An 11,631-nucleotide genomic window follows, 5' to 3' on the forward strand; every position below is an offset into this window, starting at 1 on the left:
TGAATGAACGGCACCAACTGAGGCCTGGCTGCTGAGGTTGTAATGGCGGCAGCTCCCATGGTGGCGGCATCTCCTCAGCACATGTTCTGTAGAAAACCTTTCCTTTCAGGATGTTCAGTGAAGCCTGAAGTTAAATGTGAGCTGAGACTTTAAGAAACCCGTGAAAGAGTTGGGCAGAGGTGGCGCACACCTTTAAGCCCACTGTTCAGGAGAGAGAGGCAGGGAGGTCTCTGAGTCTGAGGTCAGCCTAGTCTATGATTGACAGGCCAGTCTATAGGACAGCCAGGGTACACAGGGAAACCCTGTCTGGAAACAAACAAACAAACAAGCAAACAAATAAAAAATAAACTTGTGATGGGCTCTTTCTTAATTGACTTGCACAGGATGGTAAATGTTCCCCAAATATTTGGCTCTCCTACACTGTGAAGAAAGAGACACTGGTAAGCCAGGACTGGGAGCAGGGGCTTATAATCCCAGCTACTGAGGAGGCTGAGGCAGAGGACTGTGAATTCAATACATGAATTCAAGGAAGCCTTGGTAAATTTAGTGTGACCCTCTCCAAAAGGGAAAAAAAGGGATGGGGAGTAGGGAGGTGGAAACAGAGGCAGAACAATGGTCTGATGTACACAAGGGCGCCTCAGTCCCTACCACACAAACACAAACCAACTGCTTCATTTCATCTAGTAGGGATCAAACACTCAAGCCCTGACCTTCCATAAGAATGAGTGTCAGAGGCCAGGAAACCCCAGCAAGGTCTGAAAGCACCTTAATTCTACACAGAACAAGAAAGGAAGTGGGTAACATGAGACCAACAAGAGTGTTTCCTGAGATCACTGACTTCCGTAGGATGGGTGCTAGTCTACTTCAGAACCCTGGCTATTGCTGAGTTTGGTGCGAGCAGCAGTCTTCCTTCCCTCTCACATCTCAGCCTCCTGACTGCAAGTTTAAAGTGTATAGCACCCCCTGCTGGTAGCATTCCTCTTGACTTTTTCCAAGCCTTGCCATTCCAATATGGGTTTTGCTATTGTTGCCCCTGCTGTTTTTGAGACAAAAATCTCACTGTATAGCCCAGGCTGACCTCAAACTTGTAATTCTTTTGCCTTTGTTGTCCCAGTACTAAGACTATGTGCATGTTTCTCAGCACCCAAAAATGAATGTTAATCGCCTCAAAAATAACGTCTAAGAATTAGATGCAGGGACAAGTGACTGTAATGCTTGCGCTCAAGAGCTGGATGTGGGAAAAGGGAAGTTCAAGGACTAGAGAGCTGCCATCTTCCAGTAATTTCCCCAAATGGCAAACACAAAGAAAGACATGAACAGCACCAAATATGCCTTTTGCAAACATGCATTGCTCTTCTGGCCACACACATACAAGTCTACAAGAAGGATGCTACTATAGACAACAGGGAATAAGCACTGGTCAGAAAGGAATGCCCTGTATGTGTTGCTATGGCAACAGTCTACAGTCTCACCGAGTGCAACAAGTTAAATGCAAGATTGCTGCTGAGGGACCCAGTGGACATACTGAGTACACTGAGCGTCTGGGAGCCAACATGGCTTCCTGAAATGAGTGAAGAAAAATGATCAGGAGAACAAGGAAGCCAAGACAAAGGCACCTATGTTGAACTGAAGTGCTGGCCTGCTGCACCACTTTGTAAGGACTAACAGGAGGAGCTGGAACTGCCAGAGCCCATTCACTATGGATTCATGGCTTAATGTGCTAAAAGAAAGGAAAGCCCTAGAACGTATTAAAAAAAAAAAAAAAAAAAAAAAGCTCATAGTCAGGCCAGCAAGAGCGCTAAGTAGGTAAAGGTACTTCTGACAAGTCTGATGGCCTGAGTTCGATCCCAGGACTCACATGGGAGAAGGAGAGTCCACTGACCACTCCATGAGCACCTTTGAGCGTGCACACAACACACACATAAATGTAAGAAAAAGCTTTAGGTGCAAAGTCATCCTTGGCTACAAAGCAACATGAGAGCCTATCTTGAAAAACAAACAAACAAACAAACAGAAAGGTTTTGTGTTCCTCGTGACCTGTACCACAGGTTCAGGCCTGCAAACTCAGCTGAAGTAGACAAACACAAGAGCTTCAAAGTACATCAACAGTCCAGCTGAAACAGATCAAAGTAGATATCTACGTCAGTATTGGGGAGATTTAAAATTATTAGCAAAATTAACCCCGGAGTTGATCTATGAAACCAAAACAGACACTGTAAAAACTCTTATTAGTGGATCCAGAGCGGGACTTGTCCTCAGTGCAAGCTCTCCTATAGTGAGCAAAGGACTTGGATTTGGCACTTTCCCAGGATGGGATGGGAGCAGCCTTGCCAGACCCAACTGGCTTGGGGAGCAACACACATGCATCCTACCTCTTTTTCAGAGTACAGGGAGCAGGCTACAATGTCCAAAAGTTTCTTTGTCTCTGCCTGGAACTCATGTTTGGAGACAGAACCTGGTAATGAATCAGACACAATCAATAAAATTGCATTTCCATTTTTGTGGAAGAACACACTACTGCATACCTTTAGAAATGTTTAAGGCTCTGACTTTTAAACTCAGAGGAATGACTAAGAGAAGTGGACATTTAAACAATCTCTCTCAAGCCAGAAGTTGTGCAGCAACCCTGCAACCATACAGATAATGTGGGATAATGCTGCAAGGCTCCAGCAAACTGTGGAGTCAGACTTCCCGCAATGTATGCCCGGAGACTCAGGTTGGCATTAGCAGTGTACAGTGCACTCTTCAGAAGCTTACGCTCTAATGAGTTACTAGCTGATGTAAGGAGGCCTCACTTCTTAGCATTAACAGTCTGTCCTCGACTCCATCAAAAGCTACAAGTGCAGTCCCTAGGCCTAGAGATGGTTTTCCTGTTCCACATGAGCTGGGTCAGCATTCCCTTTTAGTGTACTACCATATCTGTCATGATCATCAGTTGGCAGCTTCTCAGGTGACTGCCAGAGGGGGCAAGCCACAGCAGGTCTCCAGGCTTACCCTGCACAGCCTCAGTGTTGCTGATGATGGAGTGCAGGGCCTCCTCCTTCTTGTCCTCGGCTGCCTGTGTGCTGTATAACTGTCCTGCAGAGAGCCTTGAAGCCAGACTTTGTGTGGGGCCTCTACAATGGACTGTGGTCTTCTGCAGGTGCAGAACTGGCTTTCCTGAAAAGACAATCGTGAGAAACAGGTGAGAATGTTTTAAGGCAGATGTCCTTCGCACTTACATTGTGTCTGATGTCTGGCAGAGACCACAGTGAATCTCTTTAAGTCCAGCCCATGTTTGTGAGGATGAAGGCACAGCAGCTGAAACAGGTAGTCTTGGTAGCCTTCCCTCACAAACAGGGTGTCAAATAAATGTACTTTACCAAAAGGTATTTTACCTGATCTGTCTAGGCCAGGATGGGACTCAGAATTGCTTCTGTAACTTCCTGGCAAGCCTGGTGGGTCTTGAAACCTCTGGCACAGAACTTGGTGTGAGTTGTTTCTACTTGGTGGGGGATTGGCCTAAGTCTTCACTGCCACAAAAACTCTGCAGAGTCTGTACTTCAGCCAGAGGGGTGAACCTGATACCATTATACCATTCCTCAGTCCCAAGGGTTAGCAGGCAGGGCACTGGCGTTGCTTAGGAGGCCTTCAAAGAGCAAACATGTGGGTCCCCCAACAACTGGATTGAACTCTGTTGCCTGCCTTTGGATCCCTTACTGCTGGCTGGGCTGCTCTGTCTGGCCTCAGTGGGAGAGGATTCGCTTAGTCCTGATGAGACTTGATGTGCTAGGGCAGGTTGGGTGGCAGGTCTCTCCTCTGAGAAGGGGAGGGTAAATTGGTAGAACGGGGATGGGAGGGTAGGACTGGGAGGAGAGGAGAGGGGAGCTGGGATTGGGATATAAAGTGAATAAATAAGTTGATAAAAAAATAAAATAAAAAGCCAACATTTCAGGGATACAGTCAGTCCTCAAGAGGGTCTGTGTGAACATCCAGACTGGAAGGAAACACTCTCCTGCCAGCTATCACCCTTAACTTCTAATACATGTGAAAGAATGAAGAATATCCAGAAATGAGTAGATTTTAAAAACAAATATATCTGGACCAGCGAGACTGCTCAGCAGGTAAAGATGGATGCAACCAAACCTGATGACCTGAGTTTATCCCCAGAACCCACACTATGGAAGGAGAACCTACCCCTGTTAGGTTGTCTCCTGACCTCCACACATGTGCCATGGCACATAAATGCCTACACATACACACAAATATATGCATAATTAATTTTTATTATTTTAAATAATGAGCATGCATGTCTCTGTGTGTGGGTTTCTGATAAACACCAGGGCCGGCAGAATAAAATCTATGAGGTAAGAAGGGACCTGCTTCAACACAACTCAACAGCTGGTGTTTTCAAACTTCTAGAGTCTGACATGGGGCAATTTACTGAAGGCATATTTAAGTGCAGTACAATTTGGATAAAAGTTTCCTGGTGTAACACAATCCCCTGTGCACAATGGGGCATAATTACATCAAAACTCTTCTCAAAATAGAAGTCATTTCTTCCATAAAGATGGGTTCTAGAGATAGGCTACCTGTTTAAGGACCCGGGGAGGGTCTGGTGTGGTCTAGGTCATACAGATAATGTAGAGGTCACCAGGGCTATTAGCCACTTCTGGTCCTGGTTGTGAAAGCCTGGTATGGCCTGGACCAATACAGATCAGCAGGTTATTAACCACTTTCATTCCTAGCCTCCTGGATGGAAAAACAGGTTATATAATTCTTACATTGAAAAGATAACACTGAATGTTTAAGACGACTGTTTTCTCTAGTGCTATCTGTGAACACAAGGATCTCTGTGTTCTGCTCCCAACATCTATGTATGAGTTATATGCACAGATGCCACACCAAGGCATTGTGATCCCTCTGGAGTTGGGGTTACAGTTAGGTGTACTAGGAACCTAGGTCCTTTGTAAGAGCAATGGGCATTTCTGCCTGCTGAGGCATCTCTAAATACACTTTTGTGTGTATCCTAGAGTGTGAAGGAGCTACTACACCAGTGGACACGGTGAAGCGCAGCAGTCAGGGAAGATGACTGTAGTGACCTACGTGAACTTCACTCAGGAAGAGTGGGCTTTGCTGGATCCTTCCATGCTGGGAATCGTTAAGACTGCCACTGCTATAGGCTACAAATGGGAAGACTACAAATTCTGAGGAACATTGTCAAAGTTCCAGAAGACATGAAAGGCACACCGTCTGTCACTCAGGATGCAAGCCATGTGAACACAGGGATATAGAAACAGTGTACCTCTCTCTCTCCTACAACAGTTAGAAGACATACAGTTGTTCCTGCTGTCCTCGCCATGGGCACACTTGGTGAATGTGATATGAGTTTACAAGTAATTGGGTTTCCAGTGTGATTTTTAAAAAATTTTTAAGATGATTGAAACGTGTAAGGGCTTTATCGGAAAATGTGATTTTTACTGCAGGTTACAAAGCTGACTTCTAAAAGGACTGCACATTTTGGCAAATCTATTCACCAGCCCAAGTTATCAAGGCTAAAGCTGTCCTGGGTTTAGACTGAGGTCAAGCATACTAATAATACTCTGTGAATGAACCTGAGTCCTCAAAGCTGAAGGTGGCAAAGGGAGAGGAGTTAAGACCAGCATCATTGCCCTTTAAGTGAAGGTACCATGAGACCCCTGTTCATGTAGACCAGAAACAAAGCTAACATAGAAGTGTGTGCACCTATGTTAGTGCACACACCTCTATATGTATTTTCTAACCGTGCCTATTTATTTATTTATATATATATGTATATATATATGTGTGTGTGTGTGTATATATATATATATATATATATATATACACACACACACACACACACACACACACACACATACACACACGAAATATCAATATCAATATTATATGTATCAGTCACCGGGTGACTTATAACAACACCCTGCGAGGTACAAACACCATTAGGCTAGGGCCTTCTTAAACTGTCTAGCAGTCACTCCTGACAGGCCCTTTCTCAAGAACACATTGGTCCAGGGCAAACTAGAATTACTCTGCATCCCCCAATGAAGAAACAAGTGGTCTGTGGAGGGCAGAGGTGAACCTGGAACAATGGTGCCAGACAGTGCTGAAGGACTAAGAAATGAAGGTATTTTTAGTAGTAGAACCTGGGATGATCTGAGCCAAACGTTAGCAGTAACTGACTACAGACTTCAATCTAGAATGTATTAATCCATACTTTAATGTATGTGGGAGAAGGGACAGCTTCTTACAGGGAAACTGCCATGGAACGATAAAGAACAAACAGACAAATCATGTTCACATAGAAATTACTGACAAATGTCAGCAAACAACTATATGATATTAATGAATCCTAATAAAAATTTGCTGATTTCAAAGAGAAAGTCAGTAATTTTACCATTGGGGAAAAGGCAGATCTCCTCTAATTAAGTGATTCCCACATCAGGAAAGACTGGCCAATGCCACGTGACACACCATCCTAAGAAAATGTTAACTAATCCCCAAACTAGCAAAGACACACTATAAGACCAATGGCTGAAACTCCTCCCAAGTGTTGCAGTCTAGACTGACTGACTGACTGACTGAATGAATGAATGAACAAATGACTGGTGACAGAAGACAGAGATGATACAATCAGGAATATAGGACCAAGAGTTCAAGAAACTGCCTGGACTAAATGAGACCCTGTCTCAAAAAACAAGATGGCTTACTGGGTAGTGTTTACCACAGGCCTGATGACCTGAGTTAGAGGTCTGCAACCCACAAAGTGTGAAAAAACTCATCTCTCAAAAATCATCTTCTGACTTTTTTTTTTTTTTTTTTTTGATTGGTGCATGGCTGTAATACTAGCACTTGAAGAACTAAAGCAGGAAGACTCTAAATTTCAGACCAGTCTGAACTATATTTGGGAGACAGTCTTAAAATAGAAAAACAAAACAACAACAAAACCAAGCTCTCTGTCTGCAAATTCTGAATCAGATGTGAACTCTCAGCTCTGCTCGGTACCATGGCTGCCTGTCAGCATGCTCCCTACCAATGGCTATGGACTAACCACCTGTAACTGAGCCAAAAATTTGTCTATCATCTCTATGAAGGGAGCCAAGAGACAGACAGAGGAACAGACTCCCTGATGCTGGTGTGGGTGCCATGGTGATGGCCACAGTAAAGACAAACCAAAACTTAGAAAAAGGTCTATCCAGCAGTGGTAATTCAAAAGCAAAAGTCCTAACAGGGTAGAAAAGATGGGGTGTGCCTTTATTGTAAAGATAAAAGCAGAAGACACAGTAAACAATACAGATGAGATGAAAATTTCTGCCATTGCAGGTCCAGCTGCAAAGGAGTGTAAAGACTCGTGGGCAAGAATTACATCCAACACAGGCTGCATTGCATGATTCTCTGGTGTATTTATAAAATATATCCATCAAAAAGTCTTTGCAAAGCTAGGTGGTGACCTTTAATCCCGGCACTTGAGAGGCAGGTGGATCTCTGAGTTTAAGGCCAACCTGGTCTACAGAGTGAGTTCCAAGACATCCAGAGCTACACAGAAAAACCCTGTCTAAAAAACCAAACCAAACCAAACCAAACCAAAAAATCTTTTAAAAAAGGGAGCATTGGGGTGGGGAGAAAACCATATACCAGATTTGATTCCTGGTTAGCTTAACTTTCTAAAATGACTTAAAGAATAAATCAACAACTTGATATATGTACCTGAATCAGACACTAAACACACTATCTGCAACAGTATCGGTCTTCATGTTTCCCCCACACCCTAAATGAAAAGCCACAAAACCCTCAAAGGCAGGCCAGTCTCCTACTGTTAAGTGCTGGGTGGCTTGGGGCTTACACAGTAGCACTGATAATGTGACTGTGATATTGCAGACATGCATGTGTATACACACACACACACACACACACACACACACACACACACACACCCTAGCTGCAACCACCCCTTTCCACATGAACTGTTAAGAGCTGGCTCAGGGCCTCCTGTGCTGTCCTCCCAGGCACCTCCCTGTACCTGACTCTCGTCCACTGCTCACAGTAACCTCTCCCTGCCAGCCATGTCTTAACCACTCACTCTCTTTATACTGCTCATTCCAGTGCTGCTTTGGGGCATTCCTTCTATTAACTTGTTAAGATGTAATTTATCTCACTAAATCACAACAGAGACAAGCTTTTCATCTCCTGGCATTAAATTCTCATAAGCCAATACATCTATTACAGAAACAGATTTTTCTCCAGCCTGAGACTGGTCCAGAGGAGTTGGGCACCCTGCAGAGGCTTTTTACCCAAGCTTTCAAGAGGGGGAAACATCACCTGGACACAGGAATCACTCAAGTGAGCAAGGAGTGAAAATACATGAGCTGTGGACTTCAAAAAGCTCACCCACCTTCCCTCCAGATCTGTAACTGTTCTTCTTAGAGCTGTGTTCATTCACAATGACAATGCAGAGGTGAGCAGTGGTGCAAATTGTGAGATATGCTGCCTGTTTTTCTGGAATTACTGTTTGGTTTCAGTCCCTGGGACAAGGGACCAATGTACTTTATTTTACACACCAAAGCAAATCTGGCCTCTAGATTCTCGCAGCATCCCTCACTCCCTACTTGGCATACCCTACCCCCAATCCTAAACTTTTCAGCCCAGGTGCTGGGCTGCCCTTCTCCCAAAGTTTCCTTCCTATATAATCCAGACATTTTGGTGTGTGTCTGTCTCTCTCTCCCCCTATACACACACCCCTTCCCCAAGGCAACTTCCCTGGCCTTGATCCTTGGGGTCAGTAAATTTGCCCACCCGAGAGCAGCTTCCCAATAAACCTGTCTTTAATATAATCTAATCTGGTTTATTTCACTGGCAGTGGAGAAATAACCTATCAATTACAAATGTCAGTCAGACCGTCTCCAACTTACAGAACACACAGGTGAGAACTAGTTACATGGAGTGCCACTTCCTGACTGACCTCCTAGTTGTATCCTACAAGTTTATCAAAGATGGCAAGCATGAACTTAGGAACATCAGCAAAGACACAATTCAGGGAAGTGCTTGAGAAACAGTCAATCAACCAACCAACCAGTCAATCAACAGCATGGGGTTCTTGAGAGCTGATACTTCCCAGAAGGAGCCAACACAGAAAAGCAGGCTGAAATCAGAGCTTTAGTGAAGTGGCTAACTCTCCAATAGGAAATGGATACTATGTATGTGTTTTCTCCACCTTAGACCCAGGGAGAATTAGTGTCACAGCTGCAGCTGGAGTGTGAAAGCAAATTCCTGAATCAGTGAAAAGGAGCACTAATGTTGCAAATAAAAAAAACTTGAACAAGACTCCAGAGTCAGCTTTTGGGAACAGACTGAGCAAACTAGCCACAGTTGAGAAGGTGTTTGCAGAACATGATACAAAAAGAAATCATACAGAAGATACTGATCCACTCTGTTAAGTAAAAACAGTATCTCTGTAGATACAAATCACAGGCTTTGTCTTCTACACAGGGTTTTTTTTTTTTTGTTTTTTGTTTTTTGTTTTTTGTTTTTTTGTATTCTCATTGGTACTGGGGACCAAATTCAGGGCCTATGCAAGCCAAACACAAACGACCTTTGGAGGACTCTTTTTTGTTTTGTTTGTTTGTTTTGTTTTAAAGATACACTCAAATGTTGGAGAAGATACTATGGGACAATCAGTTGTGCTATTAGAGGATACATATATAGACAAAAAGCATTTTGAGCACCAGGCACAGTGGCACACAACTTTAATGCCACCGCTCTGGGAGGCAGAGGCATCTCTGTGAGTTTGTGACGAGCCTGGTCTATGTAGCAAGTTCTAGGCCAGGCAGAACAACATAGTGAAACCTTGTCTTCCTCCCGGCACACAATAAAACACCGAGGTGAAATTTGGTAAGTTATCTAATACTGAAATAAAAAGGCAGACTCTGAAACAGAAAACATGCTCCTAAAGATTTAAGCAATCGCTCACTCAAATCTGTGAAACAGTGTAACGATTTTTGTGGTCAAAGATTTAGTGCAGGATGAGAGCGACAGAACTTCGCAGCCATTGGAAAGCTACTGTACCTGTATATGCGTAACATAAAAAAATTGTGTAAGAAATGCTAGAAACGTTAAAATTCTTTAGCACAATTCATCTTGACTTGGGCCCTTTTATGCAAAAATAGTTGTAAATACATATAATTTATGTGCATGTAATGCTAACACCTTCACAGTTACTTGAGTGCGGGGTGGAAAAGTATAGATTAAGGTTATTCCTTTCCTTGTTCTATCTTTCAATTCAGGGATCAAATACCCAGAGTTCACTGGCTCCCTGAAGTCCTGGGTGACCGTTGGTTTTGTTCACCGTAGTTACCCCAAGGCTTGACCTCTGCGAGAGCTGAGCGCGTGCACAGCCGCGTGCAACGAACTTGTCAACCCAAGCTCGGGAGCCTCTGCAACCAGGAATACCAGGGACTGAACAGAGCACGCTGTGGCTGCCTGCGATCCGGCTTCCCAGAAGCGACCACACTTTCCTACTCCCCGCCCAACGTCGCAGCCCCGGATCAGTGCGGCCTCCCACCGGTCTGAGATCACACAGCCTCAGACACCGCCTCTGCGCTCTCGTGTCGCGCTCACCTCGCCGGACTCCCGCCAGCGCGGGGGCCCGCAGTGCAGACTGCAGCCCGCGGGCGCAGAGGAGCACAGCTCGCAGCTCACGTGCCATGCTTCTGTTCCTAGTGCGGCAAACAGCCTACAAGAGCCGTGAGGGGGCCTTCCGCGGGGGCGGCTCAGTGACGTCATGGCGCGCGCCGGGCTGTCCAAGGCGTTGCCTGTGCGAGAACAGGAACGCAGCAAACCGTAGCGCTGGGTCCGAAGGACCGTACTTTTTGACCTTGGATCTCAGTGACAAGGGCGCTGGTCCCTTGCGTGGTGTGTGTGTGTGTGTGTGTGTGTGTGTGTGTGTGTGTTCTCGTGTCCCCAGCCGGCGGCTGCTTACTGTCCCTGGACGGGAGATATCACTACCCAGGCTGTAGCGTGGATGCGCGGGCCAACCCACTCAGTGTTTCTGTGCGTTTGGGCCACTGGAAGACTATTACACCAATGCCAAGACCTACACTGACAAAAGAAATTTTAGGTTTGACTGTTATTCGCCAAAACGTGAACTCAGTAACCAACACCTCTGGACTTACCCGTTTATTGTGACTTTCTCCCTACTAAAAGTTTGGGGATCCAGGCCATAAACCTGGTCTCTAATATTTGATCCAAACGCCAGTCGCTTCCTAAGCAGATTGCCTATCACCGCCCTAACTTCAGAGTAAGGCCCAGGGAGGACCTTTCTGACAGGTTCTCGCATGATTCTGACACACGCCAGATACATTTTTCCTATGATCAAATTTTACAAAAACAGTAAAGCGGTTTGTCTAGCTTGTTACCATACACAGTTCCAAGTGCAGGAGCGGTTATTCCTGGATCCAGAATAGCCTAGAAATGTTAGTAGAAGGCATGTTTAGTTACTGTTCTAGGTTGAATGTGTCAAGAATAGCTCTTACATTCTTGACTTTATAGATGGAATATAGTAAAGAATGGGAAGACCTAGGAGTCCAGACAGATGGCTCTGTATTTAAAATGCCTGTT

The 11,631-nt window shown here is 44.8% G+C and overlaps 1 protein-coding gene across 1 annotated transcript in view; it reads right to left on the bottom strand.

Annotated features, from left to right (window-relative positions):
- The window catches only part of Trap1 (TNF receptor associated protein 1), a 33,054-nt gene extending 22,266 nt beyond the window's left edge, over nt 1-10,788 (bottom strand). The window contains exons 1-3 of the mRNA XM_034505815.2: nt 10,633-10,788; nt 2,995-3,159; nt 2,373-2,455 (exon numbers count right to left, since the gene is read on the bottom strand). Of these exons, the coding sequence (XP_034361706.1) occupies nt 2,373-2,455; nt 2,995-3,159; nt 10,633-10,720 (336 nt within the window). The 5' untranslated portion in view covers nt 10,721-10,788. The remainder of the gene's footprint in view (nt 1-2,372; nt 2,456-2,994; nt 3,160-10,632) is intronic.
- Between the last annotated feature and the right edge of the window lie 843 nt (nt 10,789-11,631).

This window comes from Arvicanthis niloticus, chromosome 6 (genome assembly GCF_011762505.2).
Source record: "Arvicanthis niloticus isolate mArvNil1 chromosome 6, mArvNil1.pat.X, whole genome shotgun sequence".
NCBI lineage: Eukaryota > Metazoa > Chordata > Mammalia > Rodentia > Muridae > Arvicanthis > Arvicanthis niloticus.